General features: G+C 46.2%; 1 protein-coding gene across 2 annotated transcripts in view; it reads left to right on the top strand.

Annotated features, from left to right (window-relative positions):
- Positions 1–20226, top strand: part of LOC309536167 (tyrosine-protein phosphatase non-receptor type 11-like) — a 61121-nt gene that overhangs the window by 28704 nt on the left and 12191 nt on the right. For both annotated transcript variants that reach the window (XM_082230108.1, XM_082230109.1), the window contains exons 2-8: positions 5066–5188; positions 10983–11177; positions 15441–15633; positions 16484–16603; positions 16797–16910; positions 17928–18024; positions 18720–18799. In XM_082230108.1, coding sequence (XP_082086234.1) covers positions 5066–5188; positions 10983–11177; positions 15441–15633; positions 16484–16603; positions 16797–16910; positions 17928–18024; positions 18720–18799 — 922 coding nt within the window. The remainder of the gene's footprint in view (positions 1–5065; positions 5189–10982; positions 11178–15440; positions 15634–16483; positions 16604–16796; positions 16911–17927; positions 18025–18719; positions 18800–20226) is intronic.

Below are 20226 nucleotides of genomic sequence, written 5' to 3'. Positions count from 1 at the left end.
ACTAAGTTAGTTCTTGGTATGAGCTTTCGTGTGCATGGTGTATCTGAAGAGTGCATGCACACGAAAGCACATACCAAGAACTAACTTAGTTGGTCTTTAAGGTGCTACTGGAAGGATTTTTTTTTTATTTTGACTATGGAGAAGGGTGTGTGTTGGGGGGATGAGGGCTTTCCTCTCCAGTGGGTCTCTGCCCCCAAAGCAGCATCTCTATGCAGGACATTACATCTGGAAAAGTGCCAAAATTGCCACTTGCATTCCCTGTGAGGCGAGTTGCTGTTTGTGGGCTTCCCATATAGGTCCCTGGTTGGCTTCTGCGAAAATAGGATGCTGGACTAGGTGGGCCTTTGGCCTGATCCAGCAACCAGCAGGCGGCTCTTTACGGTCACCGAAATGATTCTGCACTAATTATATCGACTTACTTTTTGTTTGCTTGCCGGAAGCTTCCTCCAAGTGTTTTGGGAGAGGCAGGTTCTATAAATATTTGGACCATTTTTGTAGCATCCGCTTAAAACATATACAATTTGGAGTTGTTTACCACCCTAAGAACCTTCCAATCCCCTTAACCTCCTTCCTTTCGGCTCCATCAAAAGGGCCGTGCAACATTTTTCTTTTTTATTTTCTCTTATTAAAGTAATCACTCACTCTGTTGCAAGCCAGGACATTAAGAGGAGGAGAGTCCTGACCCTTTTTGACAACCTTATTTCAGAGCTAATGGCATTAAAACTGGTTGCCTGGTGCTATTTTAAGCTGGCTCCTTCTTCCTTCCTGGTGATCTTCCCGTCGCTGAGAAGTGAGTCATTCGCTGTGTGATGGTCAGATGCCTTTTCTAGTTTTTCGGCTGCAGTGGAGTGATAGCGGGCTGGTCAATGGATTCTTTGTTGATGGGTTGCATTGATATCCCCACCTTTTCCTTCACGGAGTTATAGTTCTTCTGCTCTCCATTGTATCCTCACAACAACTCTGTGAGGTAGATTAGGCTGGCCACTCCCAGTTCACTTCATGGCCGAGTGGGGATTTGAAAACTCTGGTCTCCGACGTCCTAGTGCTACACTCTAACCACTCCTCTGTAGATGAAGTTGTGTGTCAGGCAAACTGGTCCAATAGTGTGGAAGCGGCACTGCAGATTTACAGTGGTACTTTGGGTTACATACGCTTCAGGTTACATACGCTTCAGGTTACAGACACCTCTAACCCAGAAATCGTACCTCGGGTTAAGAACTTTGCTTCAGGATAAGAACAGAAATCTTGCTCTGGCGGCGCGGCAGCAGCAGGAGGCCCCATTAGCTAAAGCGGTGCTTCAGGTTAAGAACAGACCTCCAGAACGAATTAAGTACTTAACCCGAGGTACCACTGTATTTATTTCACAGCCTTTATACAGTCGTTGCTTGTAATCAAAGCTCTAAATAATGGGTAAGCAAACTAAGGCCCGGGGGCCAGATCCGGCCCAATCGCCTTCTAAATTTGGCCCGTGGACAGTCCGGGAATCGGTGTGTTTTTACATGAGTAGAATGTGCCCTTTTATTTAAAATGCATCTCTGGGTTATTTGTGGGGCATAGGAATTCCTTCATTTCCCCCCTCAAAATATAGTCCAGCCCCCCACAAGGTCTGAGGGACAGTGGATGAGCCCCCTGCTGAAAAAGTTTGCTGACCCCTGCTAAGTGGTTTATGAAATAAAAATGAAAGTGTTAGAAGGAGGTATTTTAAGAATGCTTAAAAGAGAATTAAAATAAACTGTAAGCAAATGCAGACTGGAAGGCAGGTTTGCATTCTGAGGGTTAGTTATACCCAGGGCTGTTTGTTTTGAGAATAGACCAACTGAAATTGATGGATGTAAGTTCATTCATTTTCATGGGTATACTCTACTTAGGACTAGCATTGCAGGCAACCTGTTTTTCTGGATATGCTGTTGGCCTAAACAAAAAATGTTTCAGGGAGATTCCTATAAAGAACAGAAGGGGGTTCTTTCCTGGCGTCAATAGACAGGAAGTTCCAAAGTGCTACAACAGAAAATAAAATGACCTGGCTTTGATGGATACTTTGTGTATGGGAAGAAGGAATCTTTCACTGACCCTTGCACATTAGGGTGTGTTGAATTTTTCAGCTTTCAAACTCCCCAAATGAGGGGTGCTAAAAAGTTGTAGCATGACTTGGGTATTTGAAAGATACGGTACTTTGGTTAAATGAATATAATTTAGTTTTGATTGGTAAGTAAAATGTATGATAGATTGCACAGAAATCATTAAACATGATTTCCAAGTTTTTCATTTATATTATACAGTCGTACCTGGGAAGTCAAACAGAATCCATTCCGGAAGTCCGTTCGACTTCCAAAACGTTCGGAAACCAAAGCACGGCTTCTGATTGGCTGCAGGAAGCTCCTGCAGCCAATCAGAAGCCACATCAGACATTCGGGTGCCAAAGAACGTTCACAAACCGGAATACTCACATCCAGGTTTGCGGTGTTCAGGAGCCAAAACATCCAAGCACCAAGGCGTTCTGTATCCAAGGTACAACTGTATATTATTGTTTTTTATTATTTAGCATTACCTGATATTATCAGAAGGTAAAATTAATTTTTTTCCATTTTCCGAAAGCAGTTTATGTCATCAAATGTAGACGTACTTAGCTAAATATTGTCCAATCACAAAAGTAATAGCAGATTTGAATTCCTTATACCCCAAAGCATATTTTTAAGACCACTCACTGAAGAAATTTGCAAAAGTTAAGTTTCAGCCCCTAAAATGCCACATCCGACATGCTTTTCTCTCTTAACACTGTATATCTGACCTGGCATCAGCACCTACCATCCTCGACCCCAACCCACTGTTATTGACCCCAACCCTGGACCCCTTTTTAAACCAAGACTCAGCAGCTGAGTGCCGCCATCTTGATTTCCTGCATTGCCCGGAGACAGAGTTGCTCTGTGGGTATTATGGCAAATTAAAATGGTGGCTCATTCAGAGTACTGCCGCTGCCCACCACTGTCAGGTGAGCCTATGGGAGGGGGGAGGTAACACAGAGGTAGCAAAGAGCCCATCAAACTTGGAATCAGCCCTGCTCTGTACTCCGTAGGAACGTGTGTCTCTTGAGACAACAGCTCCCATATCCCCAGCTGCCATGAGCAATGATCCTATATGGGTGCTGTGAGTCAGGCATAGGCAAACTCGGCCCTCCAGATGTTTTGGGACCACAACTCCCATCATCCCTGACCACTGGTCCTGTTAGCTAGGGATGATGGGAGTTGTAGTCCCAGAACAGCTGGCGGGCCGAGTTTGCCTATGCCTGCTCTAGATGTTGTTTGACTGCAAACCACCCCCCTTCCTTAAGGGAATGGATAACAATTCCCCTAGTTTCCTCTGGAACTCACTCCCACAAGAAGTAGAGTTAAGCCACCAAGTTGGCTGGCTTTAAAAGAGGCTGAAATAAATTTGTGACAGATAAGGCAATGAATGGATACTACCTGTGAAGGCCCATGTTCTACCACCATTCAGAGTAAATATTCCTCTGAACGGCACTTCTTGGGAATCACAAGTGGGGAGAGTTGCGCTCAGATTCATTTTGCAGGCTTATGGATGGCCACTGTGAGAACAGGATGCTGGCCTAGATGGACCCTTGGCCTGATCCAGCAGAGCTCTCCTTTTTAAAATAATAATAATAATAATATTTTATTAAATTTCCTCTTTTATAACAAATTACAAATAACAGTTGTCCAATTTTAAATTTTTCACCCCCCTCTCCGGTGACTTCCCTCATCTTCCCTCTCTGGTTTCTTACAAAAATTGTTCTCTTCTGCATCTTAATATACACAAAATGTCATTACATTATCTTCCTCCATGTTTTAATTAAATAAAACTGTGGGTGTTTATTCAAAGCCTGCCAATGAGTCCAATTCTTTATGTTGTTTTTGTAAATAAATTGTGAAAGATTCCCATTCATTTTTAAAGTCTCTGTTGTCCTTTTCATGCAGTTTATCTGTTAACTTTGCTAATTCTGCATAGTTCCTCAATTTTTCTTGACATTGTTCTTTCATTGGTACTTCTTTCTTCCACCCTTGAGCTAATAACATTCTTGCCACTGTTGTAGCATACATAAATATTTTCCATTTTTCTTTCGGCAGTTCTTGACCTGAAATGCCTAGCAAAAAGGCTTAAAATGTTATTTTAAACGTTTTTTTCAATTCGTTGTATATCATTTCCCAAAAGTATTTTAAAAACAATTTTACATTCCCACCACATAGAGCTCTCCGTATTTTATTGCGTTCTGAAATAAAACAATCAGCAAATGGGTTTTGGAGGCAGGGCGTGGGAGGGGAACCAAGACAATGCCTGCCGCAGAGCTATGCAAAATAATCATTTGTGGGATCTATATTAAGGCTGCATCTGCCTAGGGGAAGCCCAGAGGACGTAGACCCACCCGTGAGCTCATCACATTTGATAGCAATGAGCCACCGCCACGATGACCTGGTTTCATCCGATGCACACAGAGACTCTTAAGTCTCTGCCCAGATACCAACCTAGAGGGACTTCCGAAAGCTTTCCACTGAGAACGCTCAGGTGCAATTGTTACAGGTGCAAGGAGTCTTAACTTTCCATTCCCTTTTTTTTTTTAATGAAAAAAACCACAAGTGGGGATATTTGCTGTCCTGTTTGCCAGCTTCTCATAGTTATCTAGCTGGCCACTGTGGGAACAGCATGCTAGATTAGGTGGAACTTTTGACCTCGTCCAATTTCTTATATTCCATCTGGATGGCTTTAAAAGTGGGGTTGATAAATTCATGGAGGATAAGGGCTTGTTGGTGGCTACTGGCCACAATGGCTATGTTGTATGCCAGCTTCAGAGGCAGGATACTGCCCAGTACCAGTTCCTGGGAATTGCAAGAAGGGAGAGTTGCTGTTGTTGGTTGGCAACTGTAAGAACAGGATCCTGTCCTAGGTGGGCCTCTGACCTAATCCAGCAGGACTCTTCTTAAGTGTGTATCCATCCCTTAATCCTGGAAGAAAGCTCTGTGTCATCCTTTTATTAATGCTGTGATTCTCTTCTGCTTTTTTCTCCCCCCCCCCCAAGGTGGTTTCACCCAAACATCAATGGCATTGAAGCGGAGAAGTTGCTGTTAACCCGAGGAGTCCATGGGAGTTTTTTAGCCCGGCCTAGTAAAAGCAACCCGGGAGACTTCACCTTATCCGTCAGGTATGAAATGTTCAAAACCAACAACTTTGGGGTGGATGGGCCAGCTTGGAATCAATAGCATGGTGCCATGTTCTCAGCGGAACAAATTCTGAGTGGAACGAATCCTAACGAATCTGACAGTGTGTCTCCACCCCAATCATTCAGCCTGGATACTGAGGTCCAGCTCGGAGGGCCTTCTGGCAGTTCCCTCACTGCAAGAAGCCCAAGTTACAGGGAACAAGGCAGAAGGCCTTCTTGGTAGTGGCACCCGCCCTGTGGAATGCCCTCCCACCAGATGTCAAAGAGAACAACAACTACCAGACTTTTAGAAGACATCTGAAGGCAGCCCTGTTTAGGGAAGCTTTTAATGTTTGATGCATTACTGTATTTTAATATTTTGTTGGAAGCCGCCCAGAGTGGCTGGGGAAGCCCAGCCAGATGGGCAGAGTATAAATAATAAATTATTGTTATTTATTATTATTATTATTATGCAACATCAAAACATTTTCTGTGCCCTCGCACCCAGTACACATCAGACAGTCAGAGTTTTTCTGCTCACCCACAAGAAGGATGGAAAGACCAGTGGCATGGAGAAGATGAAACCAGGCAGGGCTGAAATTCTGGAGAGACTTTGCTGGTCAGTGTAGACCAATGTTTCCCAAACCTGGGTCTCCAGCTGTTTCGGGACTACAGATCCCATCATCCCTGACCACTGGTCTTGCTAGCTAGGGATGATGGTATTTGTAGTCCCCAAACAGCTAGAGACCCACGTTTGGGAAACATTGGTGTAGACCAATGATAGCTAACTGGTGCCTCACCTCCCCAGGCTACCAGCTTGGTTTGCTTTCAAAGAGGACTAGACAAATTAATAGAGGGGAAGGCTATCAGTGACTGCTAGCCAGGATTGGCAATTCTTCCTCCATGGTCAGAGGCAGAAACACATCTGAATACCAGTTTTGCTTTGTTTGAAAGTTGCAGGAGGAAAAGAGGGCGATTGCACTCAGGTCCTGCAAAATGAAACTGTTTTGGTCAGGTGGAAAATAACTCTTGTGTGAGAGATGAGGCACTCTGTTCATGCTCAGAGGCACACTCTGCATGGGGTGATAGCGTTCTTGCAGCTGCAAGTTGGCCAGCTTCCTTGGGGCTGCTGCCAAACCATCCGGTGATCTCAGGGCAGAGTCCGCCGGCTTGGAAAAACCCCTCTTGATCTTTCCAAACCTCTGAATGTTTAGCTGCTGGGGGCGGGGGGAGAGGGCAGGGAATAAGCTCATCCACTTACAGCTGTAGCTGGATCTCAGTAAATAATTTAAAGAGCAGGAATTGGTGCTCTGTGCATTTCTGTAAGAGGTGTTTGGGCCGCAAGCCAGCCTTCGGGGAAACGCAAGCGCCAAGGAAAGGGAGCTTGAAAAGCCTCTGGACGAGGAATCCATTTAGCATGGAAAACGGGGGACGTTTTCTGAGAGCGGGTCTCATGTTCTTGGCTGCAGCTATAATGCAGATTGTTTCAGGGGGAGTGGGGAAGAGATATTGCTAGATAATAGTGTGTCTGCCTCCTCTTGCATATTGTCACATGGCTACAGAAATTACCCTTTGTGAAAGTGGCCCCTATTTGCTTACACTCTAAGCAGGTGCAGGAATATTTTTGTTGTTGTTACATTCCCCCACTCTCCCCCCCCAAAAGCTCCAAGTACAGTGGTACCTCAGGTTAAGTACTTAATTGGTTCCGGAAGTCTGTACTTAACCTGAAGCGGACTTTCCCATTGAAAGTAATGGAAAGTGGATTGATCTGTTCCAGACAATGAAAAAACACCCCCTAAAACAGCAATTTAACACGAATTTTACTGTTTCACGAGACCATTTATCCATAAAATGAAGGCAACAATCAGTGTACTGTACTATAAAATAAATAAGACAGTATTTTAGATGAAAAAAAATTATTTCCAAACTCACTGTTTGGAGGGGGCTCAGGGTCCTCTTCCACAATCACAATCGGCTTGGCTCCCTGCATTTGCGGAGGCCTCAGAGAGCTCCATAGGCCCCACCGATGTCCGGGTTTCCCTCCAGGCAGCGGCGAGGCCTCCGAGAGCTTGGACAACTTACTTCTGGGTTACAATCGTTCGTAACCCGAAAAAACGTAAGTTGAAGTGTTCGTAACCCGAGGTACCACTGTATTTAAAGACTCCAAGAGTTGCAGTGCCATCCTAGAATTTGGTTTCCTTTGCATGGACCAGTGGAGTTTCTGGTGCCTGTAGTAGGACATACGGTTTTAGTTACACATAGATACAGCCTAAGCCTAGGATGGAAGTACTCGCAGCATTAACACCCCCAGATACCTACGTTCTCCATCTGGTGCTGCTCTGGATCCTGCACAGAGCAAGCACATCTCTGCGTCTCCAGCCTCATGCTCCTCTCCCTGATGTCTGTTCTCCTGCCTAGCAGCCAATTCTGTGGAACTTTTATTCCTAGACTTCTCTCTCTCCTCGCGACGATCCTGCGAGGTAGGTTAGGTTGAGCGGGATATGAACTCGGGTCCCTGCAGTCCTCTTTACCGCTCCCCTCGCTGTCTTGAGCTCCAACCAGCAGCTGAACACATTTCCCACCCCCCTCCACTGTGAGTCTTACAAGGAACAGTTTTGGCCTCCGTCAAACACGGTAGTGACAGAGACACCTGTGTGCGTTTTTGAGGGCAGCACGGATTTATTGCCAATCGGCGGGCAAGGGCACCCCATCCCGGCACTCTTGGCGGTTCAGCTTTCATATCTTGGAGAGCTTTTGAGGTAATTAGCAGCTGCAGCTGTGTGCTTCGGAGAGGGAAAGGGAGCCGTCTTCCTTTCTAAAACCGCGCCAAGACGGATCTGAGGGCGACGGAGGTTCTTCTCCCGCGAAGCGAAATTTGCAGCCGCAGCCGTTTTCATGTAATTATTTAATCCAGCTGCTGGTTTGGAGAGGGACCCCGCCGCCTTCGCTCAATAGCTGCCTCTGTGGTGAGGCCACAGGTGTCCCTTCTTTGTGCAGAAGCGATTTTGGCATCAAACAAATTGAGCGTGACTCCACGGAAGCATTGTCGGGCGTTTAGATGTAGGCGGTTCTGGCAGAGAAGCATTTGTGTGGTGGCCTGGTCATTTGCAAAGGACTGTGTGTAATTTCCTCTTTTATTCCCCACCCCCCACCCTGGTTTTAGAACTGCACACTTTTTTCCAGGTGTTAGCATAGCCTGCCCATTTAAAAACATTTCCCTTGCTTTTACCACATTCATTCACAACTCAGTAATGCTCCAGGTTCACTCAGGAGCAATCGTGTCAATGAGCATACGAGATGCCAGGCGAAAGATGAGGTTGCTGGATCCATCCAATGGCCCCTCGAGCCCAGCATCCTGTTCTCACAGAGGCTGACCAGATGCCTGTGGGAAAACCCACAAACAGGGTTTGAGTACACAAGCCCTTGTGGTTTCAATGCAGAGCCATCGTGGCTTGCAGCCATCAGTGGCACTCTCCTCCCTGAGAGAATCTGCTTATAAAGCCATTCAAGCTGGGGTGCCATCACTGCCTCCTGTGGCGGTGAGTTCCATAGTTTCAGTCCTTTGCAGGCAGACGGTCCCCAGTCCCTGGCATCTGGGAGAGACCCTGGTCCGCAAACTTGTGATATTTGGGTTTGAAGATTGAAAAAATACTGGTTTCTGGAAAGTAGAATCTTATTGTGGAGCAAATGTTTCGAATAATCCTTTGTATGTAACTGACAGATGAAGAATTGGAAGCCCTCCCTTCCTTCCTTCCTTCCCTCCCTCCCACTTTTCTTTTTTCTTTCTTTTCTGATTTTTTCTTCCCCCCCCCCATGCATGCTACTATCTCTCTCTCTTCTTTTTCTGCTTTTGTTTTTATATAGATTAGTTTTTGTATCATTAAAAAGCTTTAACAATGACAATAATAATGCAAAGAAAGACACTGGTCTCTGATACCTCAGAGGGATGCTGGAGGTATTATATGCTTCCCGTTTTTAAAAAAACTTCATCAAACCAGTTAGGATGAAAACAGTGGTTTGTGAGAACTTTCTGTCGTCTTCTTCTTCCCAGCACAGAACGGGTTAATCCCATTTGGCTATTAGCAGTGCTGAGAGCACCAGCGCAGTCCCATTGGGGACCCTTTCTGCCCTTTTCTCCCCTCCCTGGCTTTCCTAAGAGGAGGGAGGCTAATTGCATTTAAAGGCACTTAAGAGGCTGCCTGCCTGCCTGCTGAGCTGGCCCCTTTAGGCCTCCAGACGCCTGATGGATGAGTTCAGTCCGGGAGGGGTTGTCTGCTTCTAAAAAGCTTGGTGGGCCAGTGAGTTTGGTCACTCCCAGTTGTGGGACTCCAGTAAGATTGGCAGCAGGGGACTCTCCCCTAAGAGCTGGGCTCATTTAGGAACATGGGAAACTGCCTTATTATACTGAATTAGACCTTTATTCAGAGTCTTTATTCATAGTGCCAATGCCAATACTATTTAAAACCCCCAAAAAATGCACATTAAGCAAAACCAAACAAAACCTTGCATCGGTTTCTGACCCTCCTGGCTGTGCAGATATTCTGATGCTGATGTTTATCCCACTTTTGATTTAGTTATTATTTATTGAATTTAAATCCTTCCCTTCCTCCCCTGGAAGCCCAGAGCGGCAAACAGATACACAATTTTTAAAAAGAAAGCATTCTAAAACAAATGAAAGCATTCTACAAAAAAACTATTGCAAACGTCTAAAAGCAGTTATGGTCAGAAACGTTCTTCCGTCCAGTGATCTTGGGGTTGCCAGGAACAGGGTTGTTCTGCCAAGGGGAGCAGGAATGCATTTCCTTCTGAAGATTAATGAAGGGCATTCCACAACCGGGGAGCCATCGCTGAAAAGGCCCTGCCGGCATCAACGGGGAAGTCCCTGGTGCTGGCACTTGATCCAGGAATCTCAGAGCAGCGTGTGTGATTCTACCCCACACATACCAAATTGTCTTTGCAACAAGTGTGCAAGAAGAGAGAGAAAGACTGGCTAGAGTCCCTCAGAGAGTTTAAAGGCCAAGTGAAGATTTGCACTTGAATGTCAACCTACCACCCTGCCCCATGTAGCCTCTGGCTTTCAGGGTTTGTTTTGCAAACAGGTGTTACAATCAGTTTTTAGCTCATTTTTAGACCCCACTTTTCCTCCCCACACAAGAACCCTGTTTGGTAGAGTGACAATGAGTGACACATAATCTTCAGGGCTTGGTGGAGTTTTGAACCCAAAGCCCCGCACACCATACCTCTCAAGCATCACAATGTCACTTGGAACAGTTACGTCTTCCCCCAAAGAATTATGGGAGCTGTAGTTCATCAAGGGTGCCAAGAACGGTTAGGAAACCTCTGTTCCCTTCACAATACTAGGTTTCCCTGGGAAGGGGGGCTGGTAATTAAACCATGCTGGGGACTGTAGGCAAGTAGCGTGTGCAAAAATACATATACTGGGGTCAAGGGTGCATATAATAAATGCATATATTGGTGAAAATAACATGGGAAAATGCTTTATATCACAGGAAACCACCTTGCAAAAATATGTATATTAGGCAGTGCAAAATGAGCCCTAAAATGCTGATCAATTTTCATGATTCTAACCCCCCCCCAAAAAAAACAAAGTTCACAAACAGATGTGGAAATGTAGGGAACATAAGGTTGGGGGCGAAACTGCAATGGATTTGCCCCACCCATCATTTGCTGGTTGTTTGATAGGTCACTGAATATGATGCTTTTGTTTGTCTTTATACCCAGCGTTACAAATTCTGTTCTCTTCTTTCTCCCACTCGCAACCGCTTTCCGGCTCTAGGAGGAATGACGAAGTCACCCACATCAAAATCCAGAACTCCGGGGACTACTACGACCTGTATGGCGGGGAGAAGTTTGCCACGTTGGCGGAGCTAGTCCAGTATTACACCGAACAGCAGGGTCTCCTGCGAGAAAAGAACAGCAACATCATTGAGCTGAAGTTTCCTCTCAACTGCCAAGATCCCACCTCAGAGAGGTGATCTGGAAGCTCCTGCCCCAGATCAAGCCTTGTTTGCATGCTGTGTTCTCATACTGACCTTCCCTGGGCACCGTCCTGGTCTACCTTATAGGGTGGTTGTGAGAGAGACGGAACATGCGTGTAAACTGCTTTGAACTTCAAGTGTTGTATAAATGCAAAGAATCGTAGTTTCTGCTGCTGCTTCCTAGATCAGAGCTGGGGGATCTGTGGCCCTCCAGCTGTTTTTGGACTCCAGTGGCCAGGGATGATGGGAATTGTGGTCCAAAAACTACTAGAGACCTGGGTTTGGAAAGCCCTGACCTAGAGGGTCACAGGCTTCCAGAGATGGGGAGCCTGTGGTCCTCCAGGGGTTGCTAGACTCCAGCTCCCATCAGCCTTAGCTAGCATAGCCTCTGATCATGGATGATGGAAGTTGGTGTCCAACAATATCTGAAGGGCCACAGGTTCTCCATGTCTGTTATAGAAGCGATTCTCAGCATGCTGCTGTGTCAAGGGCCCCATCCTGTACCAGTTGGACACCTCCGTTAGGCTTACCCAGCACTTTCTGATCAGGTGGGCACCATGTTTATTTCCCACAATGCCTCTGGTGTAGAATCACTCTGGGGCTTTGTGGGGGATTTAAAATGGCAGCCTCCTGACACTGAGGAAGAATATTAAGGAATGGGGAGGAGAATAGGGCAGGAGTCTCTGGCGGGTCCTGGCATCTGCTTGGCGATACCAGACCTGGGCCCTGGGTCTGTTGGCAAATTTGGGCCCCACCTGCGTTATACATGTATTGTACCACTTTAAATAGTCCTGCTTCCTCCAAGGAATCCTGGGAATTGTAGTTTGTTAGGGGTGCTGAGAGTCGTTAGAAGACTCCGTCGCCTCACAGAGCTATAATTGGCATCGTAATTGTTGATTTATTAATTACTTTCTGAGCCATGGTCTCAAGGCGATTTACACATAAATTAACTAAAGTATTAAAAAGCTAGTTTAAATTCCTAGAGTGGTTTAACGATCCATCTGTTTTCTCAGGGAGGTCTGGGAATCATAGTTCTATAAGAGGAATAGGGGTCTCCTAACAACTCTCAGCGCCAATCCACAAACTACAGCTCCCAGGATTCTTTGGGGGAGGAAGCCACGACAGCTTAAAGATTGATTTCCAGGTGTTTGCTTGACTCTTGTTCCCATCTCTTAATTCCTGTATTTCTTCACAGCCAGGGCTGATGACATAAAGATAGGAACCTCTAGGACCCAGGGGCAGAAAGTACCTCCATGTTGAGGGGTTTGTTTTGCTGTGTGGGGAAAGAGAGTCACTCCTCAAAATAGGCTGATGGCGCCATCTAGGGATGAAGGGGTAGAGGTTCAAGCTTACAGGAAAGAGAGGCCTTCCTTATGGGGCAGACTGGAGGCCTAGTGCTGGTGTCTGCTTCAGGTGTGCAGTCAGGATGGAGGAATCTGTCAATCATGCTTTTTCTCGTTTTCTCATTTCTGCAGTTTTCCATTCCGTTCTCCACATTTCCGTAGCAATTGGCGATCTCCCCACCCCATGAAAATCCACCAATGTTTTCATGTCAAATTTCTCCTAATGGACACATTATTATATTCAGTTTTAACTAATATATACATTTTTGCTGCAACTTCTCTCCTAATGTAATGCATTTTCCTTGTGTTATTTTCACACATTTTTCCAGCACACTTTACCTCCCTGTATATGCATTATTTGGATGGAGAGTTGCATTGCAAAATTCGGGGCAGATAGAATTTTTGAAATATTATCAGGTTTTGGCTTATGAATTGGTTCAAGAAGTGTGAACTGGGTATCTTCTCACTAAAATGCAAATAATCAGTTTCTCCCCTATGCTTAGAATGGACAGGCTATTATTATTATTATTATTATTATTACTATCACTATCACTATTTTTATTCGTATCTGCTCACCACATATAAAGTAGGCATGTGTGTAAAAAATTTACATGAAGAGGCAAGCTAAAACCTCATGTATCATCACATCTGTGAGGCCCACTGTTTAACTGTAGGTGGGTCTAGAAGGGAAAGGGGGTGGAGCTTGCAGGACTGCCTTCTCTCTCCCTTATACACCTGCACCCCCATGATGCAAGCAGGCATGGAGGCAAATTGCAGGCCAGGATGGCCCTTGGGGTTCTTTCCAGACCACACCCCTACTAATCCACACCCACTTTCCCCAGGCCACACCCCTCTCTAGCTCCGCTTTGTATCCTTAGTAACACCGTAACTTAACGCTGAGGTTGAATTCCAAGCATCATGCCTAAAGCCAAAATCGCATATAGTCAAAACACATTGGGTGTAATAGCAGGTGGGATTGCCAAAGTCTTTTTTAATCTGCCCCCCTTTCTACTTCCTTTTAAAAAAAAATTAAAAATTGCCAAGTGCTGACTGCACGCAAGTTAAATGTGCACAAGTTGGGGGCTTACTATATTAATGCTAACTAATACCCTTAGTGGGATGCGGGTGGTGCTGTGGGTTAAACCATAGAGCCTAGGATTTGCCGATCAGAAGGTCGGCGGTTCGAATCCCCGCGACGGGGTGAGCTCCCCTTGCTTGGTCCCTGCTCCTGCCAACCTAGCAGTTCAAAAGCACGTCAAAGTGCAAGTAGATAAATAGGGGCTGCTCCAGCAGGAAGGTAAACAGTGTTTCCGTGCGCTGCTCTGGTTCACCAGAAGCAGCTTAGTCACGCAGGCCACTTGACCTGGAAGCTGTCTGCGGACAAATGCCGGCTCCCTCGGCCAATAACGCGAGATGAGCGCGCAACCCCAGAGTCGGTCACGACTGGACCTAATGGTCAGGGGTCCCTTTAATACCCTTAGTATTTCCCCGCCTGCCTGGAACATGTCCTTGAGCAAACCTGTTTCACAATTTTGAAATTGACTATAAATATATGAAATTTAGCTATGATTAAATGTAGTTCCAACAACTGGTATTTAGAGATCTACTGCCTCTGACAGTGGAGGGTGGAACTTTGCCGTTGTTGCTAGGAGCCATGACTGTCTTTGGTCCAGGGAAGGGCTGTAGCTCATTGGCAAAACATCTGCTTTGCCTACAGAAGAGTCCAGGTTCAATCCCCGGGATCTCCAGGCAGAACTGGGAGAGATGCCCTGCCTGGAACCTTGGAGAGGCGGACAATCAGTCAGTGTGGACACTACCGAGCTATATGGACCCAGGGGTCTGATTCTGTACCAGTGTCCTGTGTTCCTGCCCATTAACTTCAATGGTGCAGAATTCAGTGGCTAGGTTGCTCACCGGAGCAAGACGGTTTAAGCATATTACACCAATCCTGGTCCGACTGCACTGGCTACCAATTAGTTTCTGGGCCCAATTCAAAGTGCTGGTCTTGACCTCTAAAGCCTTCAATGGCTCAGGACCACAGTACCTCAAAGACTGCCTCTTTCCATTTGAACCAACCCAAACACTGAGATCATCTTCTGTGGCCCTTCCTTGTGTGCCTCTTCCTCAAGAGGAGGGTGGCAACACGAGAACGGGGCCTTCTCTGCAGTGGCGCCCCATCTGTGGAATGCTCTCCCCAGGGAAGTTCGCCTGGCGCCTTCATTATACACCTTTAGGCGCCAGGCAAAAACGTTTCTTTTTAACCAGGCCTTTGGTTGATCTGATTTACATCCTATGTCCTTTTAAAATGGTTTTTCTGGGGGCGGCGGCAGCTATTGGGTTGTTGTTTTTATTTTTATTAGGTATTTTGTGGTTTTATATCTTGACTTTATTCTGTGAACTGCCCTGAGACCCCCGGGTATAGGGCAGTATGTAAATTCAATAAATAATCATACTCTAGACAGAACTTAGGTAAAGATAAAGGGACTCCTGACCATTAGGTCCAGTCGTAGCCGACTCTGGGGTTGCGGCGCTCATCTCGCTTTATTGGCCGAGGGAGCCGGCATACAGCTTCCGGGTCATGCGGCCAGCATGAATAAGCCACTTCTGGCGAAGCAGAGCAGCACACAGAAACACTGTTTACCTTCCCGCTGGAGCGGTACCTATTTATCTACTTGCACTTTGACGTGCTTTCAAACTGCTAGGTTGGCAGGAGCAGGGACCGAGCAACGGGAGCTCACCCCGTCGCAGGGATTCGAACCGCCGACCTTCTGATCAGCAAGTCCTAGGCTCTGTGGTTTAACCCACAGTGCCACCCGCATCCCTAAGTCCCAGAACTTAGTTGGCCATAACTCCTGATCTCTTGGCCTACTGCACCACCCCAAACTCTCTCCCTAAAGCTCTTTTCCTTCCTAGATGGTACCACGGCCACCTGACGGGCAAAGAAGCTGAGAAGCTCCTCACCGAGAAGGGCAAGCCCGGGAGCTTCCTGGTGAGGGGCAGCCAGAGCAAGCCTGGAGACTTTGTCTTGTCAGTGCTGACGAATGAGGACAAAGCTGATACGGGGGACCGGAAGCCCCGGGTGACTCACATCATGATCCGGTACCAGGTAAGGTGTTGTGAAAGCAGATTGTCAGACATTCCTCAGAGGTTTCTAGTTAAATCCACCTGTGGGGGTGGGAATCCAACGTGAAGTTTCTCCTTGTCGCTGAGCTTTAATCCATTGTGCTGATGGACAGGCATTGATGCTACAGTGAAAGGTTTTGCCATTTGCCTGTTTTGAGCCAATGAACTCTCAAGACTGTAAAATGGCAATAACTGTTCTTCATCACTAAATATAATAATAATAGCAATTGCGGTGAGCTGAATTATTATTTATTTATAATAGTAGTCTCGTATCCAGTGTCGCTTGGGGTTTCTAAGAACCCCCCCAAAAAAGTGCACTTTTGTGAGGTGAGGTCCGCCATCTTAATTCAAAATGGAACCCAGTTGTACCCAAACGTAGACGAAAGCTCTGCTTCTTGATCTCAGGAACCATTATGCAAAATATTTCTTAAGTGAGATTCATATGCCAAGCAAACCAACTGTTCTCATATATGTATATGTATGTATATAGATAGATAGGATTAGATTAGATTTATAAATAATGGCATGAATGGTTCCTTTCTCCCCTTCCGCCCTCAAAAAATAAGCAAGTCTTATCCTTGCAACAAATCTAAGAGGCAGAAAGCCTAGTGAAGCTTCTTGGATGAGACTGAACTTTGGTTTCCCTCGACTAACATGCTTTTCGCTGCACTACACAGCCTTTTGAATTAGGCCAAGGTGAGATCTGAGATCATGTACGGAGTGAGGATTTGAGTCAACATTGTCCTAGTCCACATCTTGTTCTGCCTCTGCCTCTACCTCAGTCTCTCTGTGTGTTCATTTCTGCAGTCATAACTCTGCCTTCCCCCCCACAGCTGGATGGAAAATACGACGTTGGGGGTGGCGAGCGTTTTGACACCCTCACGGACTTAGTGGAGCACTACAAGAAAAACCCCATGGTGGAGAAGTCCGGGGCAGTTGTACACCTGAAACAGGTAACATGGCAACAGTTATTTAGGTGGGACTGAGTTGTCCCTGATTGGAGAAGCCATCCGAGGAAGGGGCCTGCCTTCGCTGTGTCCTCCAGGGATGTCCTTTTTCCGGTTCCCGCCACCCCAACTCAGCCCCTCTCTCTTTTCTTGGCCCTTCATGTTGTGAAGTTGTCTTCTGTGCATCCCTGTCTTGCAGCCTTTCAATGCCACACGGATCATTGCCGCCAACATCGAGAACCGGGTAAAGGAACTGAACAAAATGGCAGACCACAGCGAGAAGGCCAAGCAAGGCTTCTGGGAGGAGTTTGAGGTACACAGGAAAAATGAGAATTAGATAACTACAGACTCCACAACCCACCCCCCCAAGTTTGGCAAATACCGCATCTGTTTTTATTTATTTCTTTTAAACATGTATATCCTACTTTTTACCATCCTAGCTCTAAAAGCAGCTTATAGCAAGAAATAAGATATATGTACATTAGACAAAATGTAGAGCAACATTTTGAACATCAGAAATTTGAACAAAGTTCATCAGAAAGAAAGAAATTTTTTGATTGCAAAGTACTCCTGAAATAAAATGGTTTTAACCATAAACAAATGTGAGGTCATGGAGGGTTAAGAATAAGAATAACAACAGTAGTAAAAATAGAAATATTTCTTTTCCTTTTTATATTTCCTTCTTTTTAATTTTGTTAAACTTGCAAATAAAAAAGTAAAGAAACCATTAATAAATCAACAAATCCGTCCTAGAACTGAACTAAACAGTTGTGAGTCCAACTGCTTCCCTTTATAATTATTAAATATATTTATTGAAACTTATTCAAAGATACACAAAAATACATACCCATGACAAAGTATCTTTTTATAATATGCTGAGATAAAACAGCTACTTTAAAAGAGAAAAAAGAAGGAAGAAAAGACAAGGAAAGGAGAAACCTGAAGAAAGAGAAAGTGAGAGGAAAGGAAGAGCGAGGACAACAGTTTTCAATGTATCCAAATTGCCTTGACAGCAGTTCCCATCCCATTGCTCACCTGGGCGAGCCATTTGCTCCCCTCTGTGTCTCACCCAAAGGAGATCCCCTCCTGCCAACAGATTCCCAATCCAGTTCTGATATTGCACTTTCCCATAATGAGGCCCCTTAGGCAACTAGTGGTTTTTAATACTTCAGCGCCCCCTATTTGCAATCCTGGGGATATTGTCCTACCTTGCAGGTAGCCTGTTCAGATTTCGCTTCAAGGTTTACACTCCCTCTTCGAAAGCACTTTGTGGATGCGAAGTGTCTTTTAAAATTCAAGCTTTCTCTCTTTCTTGTTTGTGCCCTCACAGATGCTTCAGCAGCAGGAGTGCAAGTTCCTCTACCCCCGGAAAGAGGGTCAGCGTGCGGAGAACAAAGCAAAGAACCGCTACAAAAACATCCTTCCCTGTAAGCATCACAGCTTTTTCACCCGAGGGCCACATCCTGTCCAGGGCAACCTTCCAAGGGCCGCGTGCCAGTGGTGGGCGGAGTCAGAAGCAAAAGTAGGCAGAGCAATGGGTCTGGTGTGGTGGAGCGATTAGGATTTGTATCAGGACTTAACCATCTTGGGACAGTGACGTGTGTGTGTGTGTACTTTTTTGTGTTGCCATAAACTACCTTGCAAGGGATGCGGGTGGTGCTGTGGGTAAAACCTCAGCGTCTAGGACTTGCCGATCGCATGGTCGGCGGTTCGAATCCCCGTGGCGGGGTGCACTCCCGTTGTTCGGTCCCAGCGCCTGCCAGCCTAGCAGTTCGAAAGCACCTCCGGGTGCAAGTAGATAAATAGGGACCGCTTACCAGCGGGAAGGTAAACGGTGTTCCGTGTGCTGCGCTGGCTCGCCAGATGCAGCTTGTCACGCTGGCCACGTGACCCGGAAGTGTCTGTGGACAGCGCTGGCTCCCGGCCTCTAGAGTGAGATGAGCACACAACCCTAGAGTCTGGCAAGACTGGCCCGTACGGGCAGGGGTACGTTTACCTTTACCTTAAACTACCTTGCATGCTCATTTGTGAGGGTTATCCAGGAGACAACCTATAAAAACATCTGGGAATTGCTGCAATTTTCTCCCCAAAAATATCATGCCATGTTTCTTTCTTCGTGTAGTTGACACGACACGAGTGGCTCTCCAAGACGTAGATGAGAGTGTCCCGGGTTCCGATTACATCAATGCCAATTATATTAAGGTGAGCAGAGAAGGCCTGATGCCGGTGAGGGGAGGGCCAGAGGCTTGATCTTAACCTGCAAAGCAATGGGTGGCAAAGTAGCAGGTGTCTCTGAACATGGGCAAAGGGCCTTTCGTTCTCAGCACTAGCCAGTGTGGTCTAGTGGTTCAGAGCGGTAGTCTCGTAATCTGGGGAACCGGGTTCGCGTCCCTGCTCCTCCACATGCAGCTGCTGGGTGACCTTGGGCCAGTCACACTTCTCTGAAGTCTCTCAGCCCCACTCACCTCGCAGAGTGTTTGTTGTGGGGGAGGAAGGGAAAGGAGAATGTTAGCCGCTTTGAGCCTCTTTCGGGTAGTGATAAAGCGGGATATCAAATCCAAACTCCTCCTCCTCTTCTAAGCTGGGTAGAGAGGTAAGATATTGGGTCCTCCCAGCCCCAAACTTCAGCACTCTAATTTAGGGCAGTCCAGCTTTTCAAACCAAGTGAGCCGCAAGAGTACTTCAACATGGAACCCACAGCCCACACAGTGCCAAAATTTGATGGGAAATTAGTGCTGGGAAGCCACTAGCTAGGCTTTGAGAAGGAGGTGGGGAGACTCTAAGACCCTGCCAGAGTCTCACACCTCTTTCCCAAAGCCCAGTGCCTCGCTTACCTGGCTTCAGGAAGGCAGCTGAGGGCTGAGGACATACAACAGTGTGTATCAAATGTTGCCAAGGGCCGCCCAAAAGGCCTCGAGGGCCACGTGTTGGACCACCCTGCCCCTAATGCTTTTGGACTCCCAACTCCCAACAGCCCCAACTTGCACAGCCAAAAGCAAGGCATGATGGAAGTTGTAGTCCACCAACTTCTGGACGAGGTTAGGGTCCCCATTCTTGCTTTAACTATTGCTATGCCACATTGGTGCTCAGTTAGATCAGCTTAGTGGTCCTGGCTTCCCCCAGAGGGTCATGGGAATTATTTTTAGTTAGTTAAGTTCTACTTTTTAAACCTAAACATGTACTATGTCAGCTGTGGGTGTACAGTCGTACCTTGGATCCCAAACGCCTTGCAAGTCGAACATTTTGGCTCCTGAATGCCGCAAACCCGGAAATGAGTGTTCCGGTTTGTGTATGTTTTTTGGAACCTGAACGTCTGACGGGGCTTCTGCAGCTTCCAATTGGCTGGAGGAGATTCCTGCGCTTTGGTTTCCAAATGTTTTGGAAGTTGAACGGACCTCCTGGAATGGATTCTATTTGACATCCGAGGTACCACTGTACAAGCATTTTTATTGTGTCAGCCTAATACTTTGGCTTCTGTTCGTTTAAAAGTTTAATGTGCCAGACAATCAGATGATTTTGTTATTGTTGGAAAAATGGAGTCTCTTATAAATTATTGGACCAGCAAGGCAATATAAACCCACATGTAGTACAAGGAACTCTGTGACCCTAACATTATTATTATTATTATT

Source organism: Podarcis vaucheri (genome assembly GCF_965113315.1).
Source record: "Podarcis vaucheri genome assembly, chromosome: 7".
Lineage (NCBI taxonomy): Eukaryota > Metazoa > Chordata > Lepidosauria > Squamata > Lacertidae > Podarcis > Podarcis vaucheri.
This window is presented reverse-complemented; position numbering and strand designations above follow the sequence as displayed.